General features: G+C 47.0%; 2 protein-coding genes across 2 annotated transcripts in view; one reads left to right on the top strand and one right to left on the bottom strand.

Moving 5' to 3' along the window:
• Positions 1–21,464, bottom strand: part of LOC140460011 (uncharacterized) — a 209,542-nt gene that overhangs the window by 153,427 nt on the left and 34,651 nt on the right. The window lies entirely within an intron of this gene.
• LOC140460771 (uncharacterized) lies at positions 3,744–12,447 on the top strand. The gene is made up of 2 exons (XM_072555449.1): positions 3,744–3,837; positions 11,121–12,447. The coding sequence occupies exon 2, from the start codon at positions 11,446–11,448 to the stop codon at positions 12,208–12,210; it is 765 nt and encodes a 254-aa protein (XP_072411550.1). The 5' UTR covers positions 3,744–3,837; positions 11,121–11,445; the 3' UTR covers positions 12,211–12,447.

Raw genomic sequence — 21,464 nt, 5'->3', positions numbered from 1 at the left:
TTGTCTGCGAGGTGACTTTGATTTCCAGTCGAGCAGTTCCAAAGGCAGGGGAAAAGAAAGCTGCAAGTTGCTCAAACACCATAAGGGGTCGCTTGGTACGAGTTCGGGATGGATGGGGATATGGGCACATACCTAGCAGCTAGAGTGGTTGACCTTCTGTGCATAAAAAAAAGTATTAAACTGTAATTCCTGTTTATTAGAGGTTATCAGGCCCAATCAAACATAGTCAGTGAAAGAAAGATAAGGAAGAGTGCAGTGAAAGGCAGAATGATCAGGCTGAACCATTCACGATGAAGACTGAAGATGTGTCTCTGACGGGGGTCTTCTGGTGTTCCTCCAGGAGGTGGCGCTCGTTTTCATTGTGTTGTGTGTGTGTCCATGCGGCCTCCCCATGACCTTGACTGTTGACCGGGGAACCCCAGCAGGGACTAGGAACGGGCCTTTCCATCTCAGCCCCAATATGCCCCGGTCCTAATGCTGAGGCTTGGCCTTCCCGTGAATGTAAACTCTGAAGAGTTTTGGTTCACTGATGCAATTATTTCCCACTTGTCCAACACGAGAGTGTCCGCTGTTTCAGCCATTGGGATGGTTTTGATTCATCTACTAAATACATCTACTCTTATTCGACAATATTCATAACAATGTACGTGAGGTGATTCTATAAAAGCAAGTTGTCGACAGGGAAAAAGGCTGACCAGGCAAGGAGGTGGTTAACAAACACACTCTCTCTGCCTGCACCCCTCTCTCTCTCTGTGTAACACTCTTCAACTTTCTACATGTCTCAGTTTGTCAGCTTTGATTATTCCTTCCTTCCAAGGGTAATGAGGCACTCACATTCCAGAACAGCCCAAGTTAGGGAGTTGAGCCTCATAAATCCTGACACATTGCTGCTTAGCCAAGTGTGCAAACTCTAAATCCCTCTCAGCTGTTCCATTTGTAAGTTGAACACTATTTCCAAAGCAAGTTGTTCATGTCTCTGCATGAGTCCACAACTCGGGGGAAGTACAACGGAGTCTTTCATAGTTGCCCAATGTGTCCTGTATGTCGAATTCATTCAAGTCAGGACATCCTGAAGCGAGCGATTATACTTACTGCAGATTTCTACTCACCAATTAAAAGTAATGTTGGGCACTCGAACAGATCGGGGGCATCTTGAAGCATGGCACGGACCTCAGTGTGGGTCTAGGGCTTATCAAATAGGGTTTCACCTCTCAAAGCCCTGGGGCAAGCAAATTCATTATTACTAACTTTGTAAAGCACAAGTGCTCTCAGTAACATTACGTCCAGACGCTAGGACCCTGTTGAGTTCTCTCACTAGTATCTTGTGGCTGAGTAGGGAGAATTGTATCAACATTTCTAACAGCATTTTTGTCCCTGGCCAGCTTTCCTCTTTATTTTGGACACAACAAAAACAGCAACCACCCTCTATATTTCATCTCTCAAAGGATATCGGCCGGTGACCTGAGAGGACCAGGGTATCTCCTGCCTGACTCGCCAACTGTGGGGGATGGAAATAAAGTCCCATGTCAGGAAAGAATTTGTTTATCAGGAAGCAGTAAAGCTGCAAGGCCAACCGTCTCCGCTGAGCCTGGGAAACACAAGCTTTAGCAAGCAGGCACTAAGCTGAGATTCAAAATGGTTTCCAGGCTTTAATATGTGACGAAATGGCTGACCCAAATCTAATAATTCTCCCACATCATCGCAGGGTATAAAACAAGAGAAATGAAACAAAATGAGAAATAAATACATGCTTGTGTTTACTGTATGTTTATGAGGAAGAAAACCAGAAGGAGGGATCTCACAGGTTTCTCCTCATGCCCAACTTGAGGAATTCTCTCTCTCGCTTACATTTAACTATTCATATGCAGCTTGGATTTACATCACTAGAAATAAAGCATCTGTTATCAAATACGCATAGAGATAGACAGCACTGATGTAGACTTTTTCTCTCCCTCATGCACATACGCACACATAGAGGTCCATGCCAGTGAATGTGTATCTACAGAATTATATTTGCAGATACGTTCTATTTTGCTCAAAAAATGCAAAATCTGCAGGCACTCAATACGTGCAATATTTTGTGAATTCCACTTTGGAAATAGAATCAGTCTGACCCAAGATCGGGACACAGAAGACTCTGACCTCACACCTTTACTGCATTGTCTGAGCTGAGATGTCACATTTTGCGATGAAACCTTGAGTTATCTTGAGAAGGTGACAGACTAGAAGATGTCATGATACCTGCAACCCATTCGAAAAGATAAAAACTTAACAATCCCAGGTTTTTTCAATATATCATTTCAGTGGCAGGACACGGGAATGTTTTGCTATAAATTCTGTGTCTTATGATATTATTCTCCACAACCACCTGATGGAGGAGCAGCACTCCGAAAGCTACTGGTTCCAAAGAAGCCTGTTGGACAAAACCTGGCGTTGTGTGGTTTTTTTTTCTTTCGCCTAAGTGCGGTAGTGCTTATTTTTATCCCCTCTGTTTATATATTTTTTTTCTCTCTTTTCTTCTTTTTTCTCTTTTTTTTCAACCCCCACACTACCGCCTAAGTGCGGCAGTGCTTATTTTTTCCCCAGCACCCATGGTGTGTGTGTGTGTGTGCAGGTGTAAAACACAGTGAAGGACACAAAGTGCACAAATCTTTATTCAATTTCCACCACCAGGAAGATATAAAAACACCCGAGTGTCCAGTGACCAGCACTGCCCTTCAAACCACAGGACAATGCTGTGTGATCAAAACAGTGAAGGGGAGGGTAGGGACTAAATCAAAATAGAGTTGGACGGGGAACGTTGTGTGGTTTTTAACTTTGTCCAGGTTAGGGTGGATTGGCCGTGCTAAATTACCCATAGTGCCCAGAGATGTGCACATTAGGGTGGATTGGTCATGCTAAATTACCCCTAGTGCCCAGGGATGTGCAGGTTAGTGTGGATTGGTCATGCTAAATTACCCCTAGTGACCAGAGATGTGCAGGTTAGGGTGGATTGGTCATGCTAAATTACCCCTAGTGCCCAGGAATGTGCAGGTTAGGGTGGATTGGTCATGCTAAATTACCCCTAGTGCCCAGGGATGTGCAGGTTAGGGTGGATTGGTCATGCTAAATTACCCCTAGTGCCCAGGGATGTGCAGGTTAGGGTGGATTGGTCATGCTAAATTATCCATAGTGACCAGGGATGTGCAGGTTAGGGTGGATTGGCTGTGCTAAATTACCCATAGTGCCCAGAGATGTGCACATTAGGGTAGATTGGCCATGCTCAATTATCCATAGTGCCCAGGGATGTGCAGGTTAGGGTGGATTGGCCATGCTAAATTACCCATAGTGCCCCGGGATGTGCAGGTTAGGGTGAATTGGCCATGCTAAATTACCCATAGTGCCCAGGGATGTGCAGGTTCGGGTAGATTGGCTATGCCAAATTCCGCATAATATCCAAAGATGTGCAGGTTAGGTGTATTATTCAGGGTTAAATGGAGAGCAGTGGGGGTGGGGGAATGGGTTACCCTTGGGAGGGTCAGTGGGGCAGTGTGGCCTGCTGCCACACTGTGGGGATTTCCTGAAGGGAAAGGGATTCTCCTCCCCTTCTGCTGCAGGGCCGCGCAGGTGCAGTGAGGGGGCCCCGCTGTCCACCTCGCCCCGCCCCCTTCACTGTCACCTTTCCCCGCCCCTTTAATGACGTCATAATGCGGAAGTGGCCATGTCAGTTTGAGTGACACTCCCTCCCTCTGGGCATCGCCTCATCCTGGGAGGGCCGGAGAGACGGGAGGCCGGGAAGTCTGTTCCCTTGTTGCAACTGGAGTGAATCCAGGGAGGGAGCAGACTCCGCAAACTCAGGTATGTGTCTTAGTTACCCGGGTGAGGAGGGACTGAAGGATAGAGATTGGGAAGGGGGAGGGCTGGATATCTTTTCTGTTTTGATGTTTAAAATGTACCCGATTCCCACCAGTAACTGCAACAGGTCCAAGTACAGCACATGCAATATTCCTCATTGCAGCTTCAAGCCGGTATTGCATCCTCTGTTCTTCCTCCACCTTGGCTCCAGCACATTCAGCTTCCTTCCCTCATTCCCATCCCCCCGCCCTGATGTTCCAAGCTGACCCGCAAAAGTTCCTCCAGTGTCTGTTGTGGGTTTTGAGAACTTTCTCAATCCTTTTAATTGAGTAGATGAGTTGGGAAGTTATGTTGTAGCTGCACCAGACACTGGTTAGGCCACTTTTGGAATGTTGTGTGCAGTTCTGGTCTCTCTGCTAGAGGAAGGATGTTGTGAAACCTGAAAGGATTCAGAAAAGATTGACAAGGATGTTGTCAGGGTTTGAGCTGAACAGGCTGGGGCTGTTTTCCTTCGAGTGCCAGAGGCTGAGGGGTGACCCCACAGATTTCTATAAAATCATGAGGGGCATGGAGAGGGTAAAAAGACAAGGTGTTTTCCCTGGGAAGGGGGAGTCCAGAACTACAGGTTTAGGGTGAGGGTGGGGGGAAGATTTAAAAGGGACCTTTGGGGCAATTCCTATATTGAGGGCAGTGCATCTAAGGAATGAGCTGCCAGAGGAAGTGGTGGAGGCTGGTACAATTACAACATTTAAAAGGCATCTGGATGTATATATGACTAGGAAGGGTTTTACAGGGATATGGGCCAAGTGTTAGCAAATGGGACCAGATAGATTTAGGATATCTTGCCAGCATAGACGCGTTGGACCAAAGGGCCTGTTTCTGTGCTGTACATCTGATAGACAGTGGTCCTCAGAATTCTGTTCCCATTAAGCTCTCCCTTAACTCAATTGCAAGTGGTCTTGGTGACAGTATGAGATTCTGAAAAGAAAAAGGACCCCATAAATGCACAAGGGAAGGATTCCGTCCCGGGTCCGTACATAGTTACTCATGCCGCATAAGGCCTTCTGTATCCCAGCCAGTGGAACACAAGCTGTTTGTCTATACGGGCAGGAGGTATATGGCCCCTTTGTCTTACACGAGTGGGTGAGACAAGTCTCAAATAGGCAGGAGATGTTATGTAGAACATGAACAATTGCACACCCATAGCTGGTACCATTAAAGCAATTCTCATACGACCTGGCAGTAGAGTTAAAAGACTTCAGCAAACAGGTGGCAGTAGGAAAACCTATCCTTAAACATTTTGACTAAAATGTTTAATTTTGAATAATATAACACATTTGCTGCACAATAGAGAGTAAGACAATTAAGAACGTTTGCCTGAACATCAGTGAACCTGTAAAAAACAGGACACCGAGTGATAACATTCACGGCTGTCCCTTTGTGAAATTAATAACAATGTTTGATTCTGACCTCAAAATGAAACTCGCTATCAATTGACTTCTCCCTTGAATTATTGTCCTTCACTATTATCTGTCTAGTTCAGAACATGCAGTGGTTTTGTTAACTTTTTTGTGTTTGTGACAGTATAGCCTTTGTAAACTTGTGGATAAAGATAGTCTGTTTGTGATAGTACAACAGAGTAGCCTGCTAGGGCTCTTGAAGGGAGAACAATGTCCTACTCTCCTGGCTTATTAGAATCCAGTTAGCCTGGCTTATAGGTATCAATGTTAGGTTGTACTAATAGCATCACTGTTACATGAAGGGGATGATTAAAATTAAACTAAAACTGTCTGCAAGAGCTTTTTTTAAAATTCCAGACTACCAAAGGTACGATCTCCGGGATGAGCCAAGAGAGGCTTACAAGTTCATAAGGAATTCCTTAGGCCTTCTCAAATCTGTCCTTTATCGAGAGTTCTTCATTACTATTACCAACAAAGTGCGGTCCATTGTCCGAGCGAATGCACGCAGGTATACCGAAGCGGGGGAGTCATTTCCTTCAGCAAAATCTTCACCACTGTCTCAGCAGTAGCGTTAGGAGGAGGGTAGACTTCAATCCACTTAGAAAAGACATCAACAATAAGCGAAACATATTTATAGCACTGACATTTCTGCAACTCAATGAAGTCCAGTTGAAGTGTCTCAAAGGGACCCTCTGCCAAGGGAGTTCTACCCGGAGTACAAGGCAAGCCTTTTCCGGGGTTATGTTCCTGACAAATAAGACACCGGCCGCTAACCCTTTGAGCTCGTTGTTGGAGGCGGGGGACGCCACCAAGCTGTCAGGAGAAAGTCGGCGACCGAACGGGCACCACCGTGAGTTGCATAATGTACACAGTCAATAACCCATAGAGCAAGATCATCAGACATACAAGTTTAACCCACGGGAGGAATCCAGAGTTGGAATTGTCCTCCTGCCTATCAGAGCCCCCCCATTGTCTAAATACAGAAGTTGGACCATTAGCTTCTGAAGCTCCTGCTCCTCTCTCTCTCTGAATGAAGATTAAGCTTCACCCCAGACCACAATGCCCTTCCCCTGTCCAACATCTCTGAGCCCGGGACTCTCTTTTCTCACCCCCTTTTTCCAGAGTGGTGAAGGGAGGTGATTTGAAATTGGAGAACTCCGTGTTGATCCTCAGGGCTGCAGGCTGCCCAGGCAGAAGGTGGGTTGTTCCTCCAATTTGCAGTGTGCTTTGTTGTGACAATGGAAGAGGCCAAAGATGGTCATATTGGGAAGGGGAATTAAAATGGGTGGTGACTGGGAGGTCCAGTCGGCTTCTGTGGACCCAGCTGCGATGCTCGGCGAACCGTTCCCCAAGTTTATGCTCAGGGTCCCCGATGTCGAGAAGACCACCATTGGCAAACACATGGCAAATGGAGTGCCACAATGTAAAGTTACAGCCTTTACTGTGGGGGGAAAGAAAAGCAGAAAGGAGGTGAATTTCCGATGCTGGAGATCAGAGTCGAAAAGTGTGGTGCTGGAAAAGCACAGCAGGTCAGACAGCATCCGAGGAGCAGGAGAGTTGATGTTTCGGGCACCAGCCCTTCATCAGGAATGATGTGTGGATGTGCAAAGGGGCCTCAGCGTCCTCCTACACCAGTCACTGCCAGTTGTCAGACAGGTGCAGCAAGCAGTCAGCAAGGCAAGTGGTGTATTAGCAAGAGGAATTCAGATCGGAAGTGGGGATGTCTCCCTGCAATTAGGGGGTCATTGAATATATTCAAGGCTGAACTCAACTGATTTTTGAACAACAAAGAAGTGGATGTTTGTGGGGGAAGGCAAGGAAATGATTTCAAGACCAGTACAGAATAGTTAGTCAGACAGCACAGAAACAGACCCTTCAGCCCAACGAGTCCATGCTGACTATATTCAGAAACTAAGCTAGTCCCACCTTGATTGGTCCATATCCCTCCGAACCTTTCCTATTCATGTACTTATCCAAATGTTAAGTTGGAGAACGAAGAGACCTTGGAGTGCAGGTTCATTGTTCCTCGAGAGCGGAGTCTCAGGAAGATACTGAAGAAAGTGTTTGGGATGCTTCCCTTTATTGGTCAGAACATTGAGTAGAGGGGTTGGGAGGTCATGTTGCAGCTGTACAGGACATTGGTGAGACCACTTTTGGAATACTGCATTCAGTTCTGGTCTCCCTGCTAGAGGAAAGATGTTGTGAAACTTTGAAAGGAGTTGGAAAAGATTTACAAGGCTGTTGCCAGGGTTGGAGGGTTTGAGCTACAGGGGGAGGCTGAATAGGCCAGGGATATTTTCCCTGGCGCATGAGAGGCTGACGTTTAGCGGGAAGGATAAATTATACAAGAGGGGCGGGTTGCACCTTAATAGGTGGGGGACCAGCATTCTGGCAGGTAGGTTGTCCACTGCAACACAGCTGCATTTAAACTAAATAGTCGGGGGGAGGGGACAAACTGGAAGTTTAAGAAGAAAGTTAGAACAAGAGAAGTCAAGAAAGACAACGGAATCAATGGAGCAGAAAACTCAAAAGAAAAGGATCATGCCGTAAGGTCAAGTGAAATAGGGATTGATGGGAAGGGTGAGGGGAGTAACAAATTAAAAATATGAATGCACCAAGCATTAGCAATAAGGTGGAGGAACTTGAGGCTCATTTGGAAATTGGCAGTTATGATGATGTGGGGATAACTGAGATGTGGCTTCAAGTGGACAGAGCCTGGGAAATGAATATTCCAAAGGTATACGTGCTATCGTAAGGACAGACTAACTGGCAGAGGGGGGTGGGGTGGCCCTGTTGGTAAGGAATGATATTCAGTCCCTTGCATGGGGGGACCTAGAATCAGGGGTTGGAGAGTCAGTATGGCTCGAACTGAGAAATTCTAAGGGTAGAAAGACCATAATGGGAGTTATCTACAGGCCCCCAAACAGTAGCCTGGATGTAGTGTGTAAGTTGAATAAGGAGCTGAAATTGGCCTGTCGCAAAGATATTAGTACATTGTTATGGGGGATTTCAACATGCAGGTAGACTGGGAGAATCAGGATGGTACTGGACCCCAAGAAAGGGAGTTTGTGGAGTGTCTCCGAGATGGATTCTTAGAACAGCTTGTGCTGGAGCCGACCAGATGTTGTGCATCGAACCGGATTTGATCAGGAACCCCGAAGTAAAAGAGGCATTAGGAGGTAGTGACCACAATACAATAAACTTTAATCTGCAGTTTGAAAGGGAGAGGGTAGAATCGGAAGTGACAATATTTCAGTTGAATAAGGGAAACTATGGAGGTACGAGCGAGGAGCTGGCCAATGTTCAATGGTGCAATCCCCTGACAGGGATGGCAGTGGAGGAACAATGGCAGGTATCTCTGGGTATAATGCAGAAGATGCAGGACCAGTTCATTCCAGAAAGGAAGAAAGATCCGAAGGACAGGCAGGGGTGGCTGTGGCTGATGAGGGAAGTTAAGGACCATATAAAGACAAAAGGGAAAAAGTATAACATAGCAAAGATGAGTGGGAAATCGGAGGACTGGGAAGCTTTTAAAGAACAACAGAGGATATCTAAAAAGGAAATATGCAAAGAACAAATCGGGTACGAAGGTAAACTGGCCAAAATTGTAAAGGAGGATAGTAAAGGCTTTTTTTAGGTATGTGAAAAGAAAAAAAAATGATTAAGACTAAAATTGGGCCCTTGAAGACAGAAACAAAGAATTTATTGCGAGGAACAAAGAAATGGCAGAAGAGTTGAATTGGTACTTTGCTCGTGTCTTCCCCAGTGAAGACAGATCTAATCTCCCAGATGTAATAGTGGCTGAAGGACCTGAACTGAAGGGAATTTGAATTAGGCAGGAAATGGTGCTGGAGAGACTGTTAGGTCTGAAGGCCGATATGACCCCAGGACATAATAGTCTGCATCCCAGGGTACTGAAGGAGGTGGCTCTAGAAATCGTGGATGCATTGGTGATCATTTTCCAATGTTCTATAAATTCAGGATCAGTTCCTGCAGATTGGAGGGTGGCTAATGTTGTCCCACTTTTTAAGAAAGGAGGGAGAGAGAAAACAGAGGATTATAGTGGTGGGAAAAATGCTGAAGTCAATTATAAAGGACGAAATTATGACACATCTGGATAGCAGTAACAGGATAGGTCAGAGTCAGCATGGATTTATGAAGGGGAAATCATGCTTGACTAATCTTCTGGAATTTTTTGAGGATGTAACTCTGAAGGTGGACAAGGGAGATCCAGTGGATGTAGTATACCTGGACTTTCAGAAAGCCTTTGATAAAGTCCCACATAGGAGGTTAGTGAGCAAAATTAGGGCACATGGTATTGAGGGCAAAATACTGACATGGATTAAAAATTGGTTGGCTGACAGGAAACAAAGAGTAGTGATAAACGGCTCCCTTACGAAATGGCAGGCGGTGACCAGTGGGGTACCGCAGGGATCAGTGCTGGGACCGCAGCTTTTTACAATGTACATTAACGATATAGATGAAGGTATTAAAAGTAATATTAGCAAATTTGCTGATGACACAAAGCTGGGTGGCAGGGTGAAATGTGAGGAGGATGTTAGGAGAATACAGGGTGACCTGGATAGGCTCGGTGAGTGGATAGATGCATGGCAGATGCTGTTTAATGTGGATAAATGTGTGGTTATCCATTTTGGTGGCAAGAACAGGAAGGCAGATTGCTACCTAAATGGAGTCAAGTTAGGTAAAGGGGATCTAGGTGTTCTTGTACATCAGTCAATGAAAGTAAGCATGCAGGTACAGCAGGCAGTGAAGAAAGCTAATAGCATGCTGGCCTTCATAACAAGAGGAATTGAGTATAGAAGCAAAGAGGTCCTTCTGCAGCTGTACAGGGACCTGGTGAGACTGCACCTGGAGTACTGTGTGCAGTTTTGGTCTCCAAATTTTGAGGAAAGGCAATCTGGCTATTGAGGGAATGCAAGATAGGTTCACAAAGTCAATTCCCAGAATGGCGGGACTATCTTACGCTGAAAGATTGGAGCGACTGGGCTTGTGTACCCTTGAGTTTGGAAGGCTGAGAGGGGATCTGATTGAGACGTATAAGATTATTAAAGGATTGGACACTCGGGAGGCAGGAAGCATGTTTCTGCTGATGGGGGAGTGCCGAACCAGAGGGCACAGTTTAGATATAAGGGGTAGGCCATTTAGAACAGAGTTGAAGAGAAACTTCTTCACCCAGAGAGTGGTGGGTATATGGAATGCTCTTCCCCAGAGGGCAGTGGAGGCCAAGTCTCTGGATACTTTCAAGAAAGAGTTGGATAGAGCTCTTAAGGATAGTGGGATCAAGGGTTATGGGGATAAGGCAGGAACAGGATACTGATTGTGGATGATCAGCCATGGTGGTGCTGGCTCGAAGGGCAGAATGGCCTACTCATGCACCTATTGTCTATTGTCTGATGAATGTTCATAAGGGGCATGGATTGGGTGAATATCCAAGGTCTTTTCCCCTGGGTATGGGAGTCCAGAACTAGAGGGCATATGTTTGAGCTGAGAGGGGAATGATTTAAAAGGGACCTGAGGGGCAGACCTGCTCACTCTCCGCAGTATCCCAGTGTTGTGAAAGATATTCACTTTCAGGTGGATTTTTCTTGATGTTAGTCTTGACAGTTTTTGCTTTTCTGCCCCTGTAAGATCCTGAATCAGCATCTTCAGGGGAGTTAGTTAGAGCGGAGTGAGAACAGAGGGGGATGGTGCTTTCAATTTTGTGGAATTAGAAAAGAAAAGAATATTCCGCAGAAAGTTGAATTCCTAGTTCTGAATTTCTACCCTGCACTGACAATGATCACTTTTGTAATCTCTTTTTAACAGAGTATTGGACGATCTGAAGACAGAAGTTTCAAAATCAACAGATTGAAGGGCTCTCCATTGTCTGCAGTCCTCACTTTGACATCAATGTCTGACAGTCACTCAATCCATCGGGACGACAACAATTTTCCAACTGTGATTGTGTGAGAAGGAGCAAAGCTTTTTGGTTCCTGTTTGAGGATGTTTTCAGCGTCAGTGGGACTGGATGAGAGACCCCACTGTTGCAGTGCACTGACCGTGGAGCCTGAAACAGTTATACGGCCTGGGAAGGGGAATTCACGGTGGGGAGGGGCTCCACACGCAGTTGTGTGTAACTGAAGCTTCGGCCATGGAGAGACCCGAGGAATCCTGCCCCGTGGAGAAACCGTGGAAGTGTGGCGACTGCGGGAAAGGTTTCCATGTCCCGTCTGTCCTGGAGACGCATCGGCGCAGCCACACCGGGGAGAAGCCGTTCTCCTGCTATGTCTGCGGGAAGGCCTTCAGCGATTCCTCCACCCTGCTGAGGCACCAGCGGATTCACACCAGGGAGAGGCCCTTCAGCTGCCCCGAGTGCGGGAAGGCCTTCAGCGATTCCTCTGCCCTGCTGACCCACCGGCGGGTCCACACGGGGGAGAGGCTGTTCAGATGTTCCAAGTGCGGGAAGGCCTTTACCCAGGCCTCTGCCCTGCTGAGGCACCAGTGGGTCCACATGGGGAAGAGGCCGTTCCCCTGCACCGAGTGTGGGAAGGCCTTCAGCAATTCCTCCAACCTGCTGACCCACCGGCGGGTCCACACGGGGGAGAGGCCATTCCCCTGTCCTGTCTGCAGGAAGGCCTTCAGCAGTTCCTCCAACCTGCTGACCCACCAGCGGGTCCACACGGGGGAGAGGCCCTTCAGCTGCCCCAAGTGCAGGAAGACCTTTACCCAGGCCTCCAACCTGCTGAGGCACCAGCAGGTCCACACGGGGGGAGAGGCCTTTCAGCTGCCCCGAGTGTGGGGAGGGGTTCTGTCAGGTGAGCAGCCTGCGGAGGCACGAGCAGCTCCACTAGGGGGAGAGGCCCTTCAGGGGGCCCCTGGTGCAGGAAGGGGTTCACCTGCTCGATTAAGCTGCTGACCCACCAGTGGCTCCACACCGGGGAGAGGCCGTTCACCTACTCTCTCAGTGCAGGAAGGGCTTCACCTGCTCCTCCCAATTGTGGACGCACTGAAGCAGCCACAGCCGAGTGCCATTATCAACTGGACTATCGACCCAGTTTCGGGGCTGCTGGGTTCGAATCCGGCCGCGGCAGATGGCGGAATTGGAATTTGTTCAGAAACTGGAGTTCAGAATCTAACGATGAAACCATTTTTTGTTGGGGGGGGGAGGGGGTGGGTGGAGCAAAAACCCCTATCTGATTCACTCACATCCTTTTTAGGGGAGGAAACTGCCGTTGTGGGAAAGGATTCACTCAGTCGTTCCAGCTGCATCCTTTACCCAGGCTGGCCTACACGTGACTCCAGACCCACAGCGGTGTGGTTGACTCGACACTGCCCATCCAACTTACTTGGAATACAGGATACGGGTTGAAATTACTGAGTGAGGCAATACTTCCCAAAGGTTAAGGCTGTACCAAGGATCCAATTACAAAGGGACAACTTGGTGGTGACCAATACTAAGGAAAGTGTGGTTGTTGGGGGGAGGTGTGCGCACTTCGGTCTTGAGCTGTTTGAAAAGTAGCTACTTTTTCTCTGCCTTTTTGCTGGGGGGATCTGAAGCTGTAACAAAGTTGGGTTGCAATAAAGGTTACCTGAACTTACTGCCGGGCTCAGACTCTCATTGAAGGCTTTGAGCACCAAGGGGTTTTTTGTTTTAAAGCTGCTCATTTCTTTCAGCCTCCTGCACTGAGTTTCCAATGTCGTGTATCAGATAGAGCAGTGAATGAGGAGCTAGTATCATTAGAAATTGTAAATTTTCCCGAGTGCAGGTACTGCGTCATTTCATCAGCTTTGTAAAGTTTCCTGGCAGCACTGGGACGTTTGGGCTGTGTTCACCAGATGTGGAGGTGCCGGTTTTGGACTGGGATGGATAAAATTTAAAACTCTCAACACCAAGTTTATTTGAAAGCACCAGCTTTTGGAGTGCTGCTCCTTCATTGGGTAGCTGTGGAGCAGGATCGAAAGACGTTACATTTTATAGCAAAAGATCACTGTCATAGATATATTGAACAAACCTAAATTGCTGTTAAGTCTTTCATCTTTTAGAACGGGTTGCAGGTTTCGGTTTGTTCGAATGTAAATCATTGAACATCTTTCAAATCATGTTCTTGAGATGATTTAAGGTTTTTATTTTTTTTAAAAAAGTCACATCTCAGCTCAGACAATGCCTTAAAGGTGTGAGGTTCGAGTCTGTCAGAACCAATCTGATTCAAGGTTGGGATCCTATTTCCCAAGTAGGAATTTATAAAATATTACATGGATTGACTGCTTACAGACTCTGCGCTTTTTTGAGCAAAATTGAATGTATCTGCAAATATAATTCTGCCAATACAAATTCACCTCATAGTTTGTGTGTGTGGGTGTGCGTGCATGTTTGGTAAAGTGTGAGTGTGATGGAGTATAAGTCTGTGAGATGCTTGGTGTATGTGTGTATGAGACAGGTATGAATGCAAGGGTTTATGTTTTACTAAAACAAGGAAGTGCAGTTAATTGTGGGACCCTGGGTCATCTTGTAAAAGAGAGAGACATAGAGTCATAGAGATATACAGCATGGAAACAGACACTTTGGTCCAATCTATCCACAGCGACCAGATATCCCAACCCAATCTAGTCCCACCTTCCATCACCCGGCCCTTATCTCTCCAAACCTGAGACATGGGGTGAGGCGGGGGTTAGGTACATAGTTCTTTGAAAGTTATATCACTGGTAGACAGTGGTTTAGAGTACTGGGTACAGTTCTGGTGGCCCTGTAATAGGAAGAAGACTATTAGAGAGGGTTTGGTCAAGATTTACCAGGACATTGCCAGGACTGAATATCAAAGAGTTCTTCCTTCACGTCGGGGAGCTCAAAACTAGGGGGCATATTCTTTCAAGGTGAGAGGAGAGAGGTTTAAAAGGAACGCAAGGGGCAACGTTTTGACAGAGGGTGGTTTGTGTGTGGAATGAACTTGCTGAGGAAGTGGTAGATGCAGGTACAATTACAACATTTAAACAACATTCAGATGGGTGCATGAATAGAAAGGTTTAGAGGGATATGGACGAAATGCAGGCAAGTGGGACTGGTTTAGTTTGGGAAACCTGGTCAGCATGGTCGAGTTGGACCGAAGGGTCTGTTTCTGTGCTGTATGCCTCTACGAACCGGAAGCGATCTTATTGAAACCAGTAGAATTCTGAAAGCAGCTTGACAAGATAGATACCGATAAAATTCTCCTTTTTTGGGGGGGGAGAGTCAGAGAATCCCGACAATGTGGAAGCAGGCCATTCGGCCCATCTATTCCACACTGGCATTCTGAAAAGCATCTCACCCATACCCATCCCTTTACTCTGTATTTCCTATGGCTCATCCACCCTAACCTGCACATCCAGGGCACTATGGGTAATTTAGCATAGCCAATCCACCCTAACGTACCACTCCCAAGGCACTATGGGTAATTTAGCATAGCCAATCTACCCTAACGTACCACTCCCAAGGCACTATGGGTAATTTAGCATAGCCAATTTGCCCATCCCAGTGCACTATGGGTAATTTAGCATAGCCAATCCACCCTAACCTGCACATCCAGGGCACTATGGGTAATTTAGCATGGCCAATCCACCCTAACCTACCCATCCCAGTGCACTATGGGTAATTTAGCATAGCCAATCCACTCTAACCTGCCCATCCCAGGGCACTATGGGTAATTTAGCATAGCGAATCTACCTTAATTTATAAATTAGATTAGTCCACAAGGGTGAAAAGTACAAGGAATTAAAAACAAACATTGACGGTAAAAATCACAAGCCTAGTGACGGGTGTCTGCCCCCGGGGCCCGCACGGCGCCATTTTCCTTACGGCCGCCCTCCCGCTGCTTCCTCGCTCGAGCGACTTCTCCTCCCAACCGCCTTCGCCCCCGCGTGGCGTCTGCACGTGGGGATGGGCGGGGCCGGGGGAGCGGATGGGCGGGGCCGGGGGGGGGGAATGGGCGGGGCCCGGGGGATGGGCGGGGCCGGGGGAGCCTCACCGTCACCAAGCAACAGCGTCACCAATGGACCAACAATCGAAACTGGATCCTCATGTCCCCAAACCTGAAACGATACATGGTGTGTCTGAATGTGCGCCGCATCGTAACAAAAGGTGATGACAGATATTAACTTTCAGGGGGAGGTATCCAAAATGCAGGGAGATGTCAGTCTTGATGTTTTTGCTTTTTCTGCCCCAGTAAGATCCTGAATCAGCACCTTCAGGGGAATTAGAGCGGGGTGAGAACAGAGGGGGAGAGAGAGAGTGGGATGGTGCACTGAGTGTGGAGACTGAAACAGCTATACGGCCTGGGAAGAGGAATTCAAGGTGGGGAGAGGCTCCTCACGCGTTTGTGTGCGGCTGAAGCGTTGGCCGTGGGGAAACCGTGGAAGTGTGGCGACTGTGGGAAAGGCTTCCGTGTCCCGTCTGCCCTGGAGACTCATCGGCGCAGTCACACCGAGCAGAGGCCGTTCCCCTGCACCGACTGCGGGAAGGCCTTCAGACGTTCCTCCCACCTGCTGACCCACCAGCGGGTCCACACGGGGGACAGGTCCTTCAGCTGCACTGTGTGCGGGAAGGCCTTCAGCAAGTCCTCCAGCTTGCTGACCCACCAGCGGGTACACACAGGGGAGAGGCCATTCCCCAGCCCCAAGTGCGGGATGGCCTTTACCCGGGCTTCCAATCTGCTGAGGCACCGATGGCTCCACAGATGGGAGAGGCCCTTCAGCTGCCCTGAATGCGGGAAGGCCTTCACCCGCTCCTCCTACCTGCGGAGCCACCAGCGAGTTCATGTACCATCGCAGGGGGATTGAAGGAATGACAGCCGAGTGCCATTATTGACCGGACTATCAAACCAATTCTGGGGATTCCCGGGTTTGAATCCCGCCGCGGCAGCTAGTGGAATTGGAATATGGTCAGAAATCTGGAGTGAAACCGTTGTTGGTGGGGTTGGGGGTGGAAGAAATCCCCATCTGATCCACTCAGCTCCTTTTTAGGGAAGGAAACTGTCGTTGTGGGAGAGGATTCACTCAGACATCCCAGCTGTCTCCTTTACCTAGTCTGGTCGACCTGTGACTCCAGACCCACAGCAGTGCAGCTGACTCTACACTGCCCATCCAACTTACTTGGATACAGGATACAGGTTGAAGTTCCTGAGTGAGACAATACTTTTTCCGGGTGAAGGCTGTAGTAAGGATCCAATTACAAAGGGACAACTTGGTGGTGACCAATAATGAAGAAAGTGAGGGGTTGGAGGGAGTGTTGTTTTTTTAAAAATTGCTACTTTTTCTGTGCCTTTCTGTTGCGAGATTCTGAAGCTGTAACAAAGTTGGGTCACAATAAAGATTACCTGTACTTCACATCAAGCTCAGACTCTCAATGAGAGCTTTGAACTCAACAGTTTTTGTTTTAAAACTGCTCATTTCTTGCAGGCGAAAGTGAAAACTGCTGATGCTGGAGATCAGAGTCAAGATGAGTGTGGTGCTGGCAAAGTACAGCAGGTCAGGCAACGTTGATTTTCCTGCTCCTCGGATGCTGCCTGACCTGCTGTGCTGATTTCTGACAGTCTCCTGTACTATGTTTCCAATATTGTGTATCGGTTGCAGCCGTGAATGAGTAGCCAGTATTGTTAGAAATTGTAAATTTTTCAGGAGTGCAGGTACTCCATCATCCCATTGTCATTGTCCAGTTTCCTGGCAGCACTGGGAGGTGTGGGCTGTGTCCATTGGAAACGATATGGAGGTGCCGGTGTTGGACTGGGGTGGATAAAGTTAAAAATCACACAACACCAGGTTACAGTCCAACTGGCTTATTTGTAAGCATTAGCTTTCGGAGCGGTGCCCCTTCATCAGGTAGCTGTGAAGCAAGGTCATAAGACACAGAATTTATAGCAACAGACAGGACATATTGAACAAATCTAGATTGCGGATTAGTCTTTCATCTTTTACCATGGGTTGCAGGTTTCAGTTCAGTAAACCCCAGAACTACTTTTAATTCACCTTCTTGAGATGATGTAAGGTTTTATAAAAATGGGTGACATCTCAGCTCAGATACTGCACAAAAGTGTCTGTGTCCCAATCTTGAATCAGACTGGTTCTATTAATCAAAGTAGGAATTTATAAAATATTACATGGATTGACGGCCTGCAGTTTGTGTGCTTTTTGAGCAAAATTGAATATATCTGCAAATATAATTCTGCAAATGGAAATTCACCCCATTGACTTATGTGTGATTGTATCTGCACAAGTGTGTGTGTGTGTGTGTGTACTCATGAAGTGTGTGTGAGGTGGAGTATCAGCCTGTGAGATGGTGTGAGTGTTAGGGTGTGTGTGTGTGTCTGAGAGAGCGAGAGATAAAGGCAAGGGGTTGCATTTTGCTAAAACAAGGAAGGGCAGGACTTGTACAGTAGGGTCCTGCATCGTGTTGTAGAACAGATTCATGGGGGGGGGGGTTCAGGTACATAAAGTTAAAAATCTCTCAACACCAGGTCATCGTCCAACTGGTTTATTTGGAAACACAAGCTTTTGGAGCACTGCTCCTTCATGGGGTGTTTGTGGAACAGGATCATAAGACACAACCACCTGATGAAGGAGCAGTACTCCAAAACCTAATGCTTCCAAATGAGCCTGTTGGAGTATCAGCTGGTGTGGTGTGAATTTTAACTTCATCCACCCCAGTCCAACACCGGCATCTCCAAGTCGGGGACATAGTTCTTTGGAAGTTGCATCATTGGTAGACAGGGTGGTGAAAGAGGCGTTTAGCACACTCTCCTTCATTGTTCACACCGTTCAGTGCAGGAGTTGGGACATCACGTTGAGGTTGTACAGGATATTGGTGAGACCATGTGTAGAGGACTGAGTACACTTCTGGTCGCCCTATCGACGACCACAAGTTGTCGGGTGACCTTATTTCGATTTATAAACTCATGGGGCGTGTAGGAAAGGTAAATATTACGTGGGGGGGGGGGGGGGAATGATGGATCTCCCCTTTTTTCCTTCTCTTGACATTCAGACACTTCAATCCTGTCAGTAACAGCCTCATCGCCAGAGAGCAGACTGCGCATGCTCCTCACTGCACACAAGGCACACGCCTCGCGACTTTCTTTTGGGGGGCCAATCAGAAGCACTGGAGGACCGGAAGGTGACTGGTCCTCCTGCCAATCAGAGCCTTCCTATGGTCTGAATGCAGAAGCTGCTGCTCTGTGTCTCTGAATGGAGATTGAGTTTGCTCCAGACTCCCTTCTTACTTCTGCTAATCTAATCATTTTACCACATCTGTCTGTGGCGTGCAACCCTCCCCCATCGATAGCTGGGTCTTATTACTTTTGCTGGCCCAACGCAGATTCTTATTTGGTTATCTTGTTCATACTAACTCCCTTTGTGCGTGGTAAAAACAATGACTGCAGATGCTGGAAACCAGATTCTGGATTATTGGTGCTGGAAGAGCACAGCAGTTCAGGCAGCATCCAAGTAGCTTCAAAATCGACATTTCGGGCAAAAGCCCTTCATCCAGAATCTCTATGTGTGTGATCATTGCTACTGTCATCTCAATACATCTGCTTCTACCAGTCGACCACCCCCCTTTTCAGTGAGTTATTTCTTGGAATATACCCTCATGATTCTGCCTTGCGATTTTTGCAGAAGCAAGATGCAGCTACTTGTAACTGCTTGCAAGCATATCTAGCTTAACATATTCCCCCCCCCAGCACGGACGAGTTGGGCCGGAAGGTCTGTTTCTGTGCCGTAATACTGGAATTGTCTTCGGTGTGGTTGGACTTTCAGAGCAGCTTTCCAAGATGTTGTGCCCTTACTGGGAGCAAAAGAATTTACAATGAAGTCTTTAGTTTGTGAGACAGCAACCGAGTGAGTACATCTGAGAGTTGGTGGAAAGTGGAAATTCATTGCACTGTGGGGATAAAGTCCTACCCTATCCAGTCATTTCTGCTGGTGGATGAGACCAGGCCTCGAGCTTTGGGGGAGTAGATTTAGGACAGAAATGAGGAGGAACTGCTTTTCCCAAAGAGCAGTCAATCGATGGAATTCTCTGCCCAATGAAGCAGTAGCAGCATCTTCATTAAGTATATTCAAAACACAGTTGGATGGGTACTTGCATGGTATGGGACTTAAGGGTAGTTGGGACAATGCAGGGAGGAGGATCTCAGACGACGGATATATCAGCCATGATCATAATGAATGGTGGAGCAGGTTCGATGGGCCAAATGGCCAAATCTTACTTCTTTTACTATGAAACTATTACCGTGCATTTCCCATGGCTAACCCACCTAATCTACACATATCTGGATATTATGGGCAATTTAGCATGGCCAATCAGCAATGTAGTGATGTGGAAAATGAACATCCGAGAATGATAGAAAGGGACAAGGAGAGTAAATGTACCAGCAATCAAAACTGGATTCTGAAGATCACAAAAACTTGAAACTAAAAATGATGTTTCTGAATGTGTGGTGTATTGTAACAAAATTGACTGCACATATTGAAGAGAATAATTGTGATCCGAGACTCCTGACAGAGGCATGGCTTCAGGATGACAAGGATTGGATCCTGAATATCGAGGTGGTAGTCAAATGGGAAGCGAGGTGAAGGTAGAGGCTTGGCGCTGCTCATCAAAGCACTAATCACAGGGAAGTTTGGTGTCAGCTTGGATTCAGGTCCTGATTTCTCTATCCTCTGATGTCCCTGTTCCCACAGAGTAAGATATTGGTCTGTTCTCTGCTCTGCTGGATTTCTGCTGAAGCCTAGACCCCCCCCCCCCCCCCCCCCACACCTTCTGGAACAATAAAACGTTCAGTCAATCAAGACCCAAGCCACAATCTCCCAGCCTGTCAACCATCCAGACACAGAGTGTAGTCCTAGCCAGGAATCAAACAAGAAAAACAGAACAAAATTAGAAATAAATAAATGCTCGTGCTTAATGTTTGTTCATGAGGAAGTAAACCAGAAATAGGGCTCTCCCAGGATTCTTATAGTGCCCCTCTTGAGGCATTCTCTCACCCTAACATCTAACTATTCATACCCAGCTATGATTTACAACAATATTTACACCAGCAGAAATAAAGCATCTGTTATAAGTAGACATCGCGATATACAGCACGAAATAGACTTTTCTCTGTCTCATTCACACACATATACATCCATGGGGGTGAATTTGTATTTGCAGATACATTCGATTTTTCTCAAAAAATGCACAATATACAGGCAGTCAATCCATGTAATATTTTGTAAATTCCACTTTGGAAATAGAACCAGTCTGATTGTGATACAGACAGACTCGGACCTCACACCTTTAATGCATTGTCAGAGCTGAGATGTCACCTTTTCTTATAAAACTTTGAGTTATCTCAAGAAAATGTCTCTCAGGAACTTCCGGGATTTACAAATGAATGATACGAGCAGCCCATACTAAAAGATGAAAGACTTAACAATCCAGGATTTTTCAACATATGATTTCAGTGCACAGTAATGTTTTTCCATCCATTCTGTGCCTTATGATTTTATTCTCCACAATTACCTGATGAAGGAGCCACGCTCCAAGTGCTAGTCATAGAGATGTACAGCATGGAAACAAACCCTTCGGTCCAACCCGCCCACGCCGACCAGATATCCCAACCCAATCTAATCCCACCTGCCAGTACCCGGCCCATATCCCTCCAAACCCTTCCTATTCATATACCCATCCAAATGCCTCTTAAACGTTGCAATTGTACCCACCTCCACCACTTCCTCTGGCAGTTCATTCCATACATGCATAACCCTCTGCATGAAAAGTTGTCCCTTAGGCTCCTTTTACGTATTTCCCTTCTCACCTTAAACCTATGCCTTCTAGTTTTTGACTCCCACAGCCTGGGGGGAAAAGACCTAGGCTATTTGCCCTATCTATGCCCCTCACAATTTTATAAACCTCTCTAAGGTCACCCCTCAGGCTCTGATGCTCCAGGGTAAAATAAATGCCCCAGCCCCCCTCTCAGTCTGTTCCAAAGTCAGCTCACTGGGACACATACACTCATTCTGTGTAACCAGTTAAAGCTCAGTTCACTGGTATGTTCCTCTCCGAATGCTCCTCTGCTCACACTGATGTCCAGTACCTTTTGAAGCAGGTCAAATGGATTTCTCTTTCCAGACTCAACCCCCCCCCCCCCCCCCAACGATATTGAGTGA

This window comes from Chiloscyllium punctatum, chromosome 36, assembly GCF_047496795.1.
Source record: "Chiloscyllium punctatum isolate Juve2018m chromosome 36, sChiPun1.3, whole genome shotgun sequence".
Lineage (NCBI taxonomy): Eukaryota > Metazoa > Chordata > Chondrichthyes > Orectolobiformes > Hemiscylliidae > Chiloscyllium > Chiloscyllium punctatum.
Note: the sequence above shows the minus strand (reverse complement) of the source record. Positions and strands in the feature narration are given on the sequence as shown.

Bases quoted from the DNA above. Each gene is read 5' to 3' on its own strand.
- LOC140460771 (XM_072555449.1), top strand. From the start codon at position 11,446: ATGGAGAGACCCGAGGAATCCTGCCCCGTGGAGAAACCGTGGAAGTGT.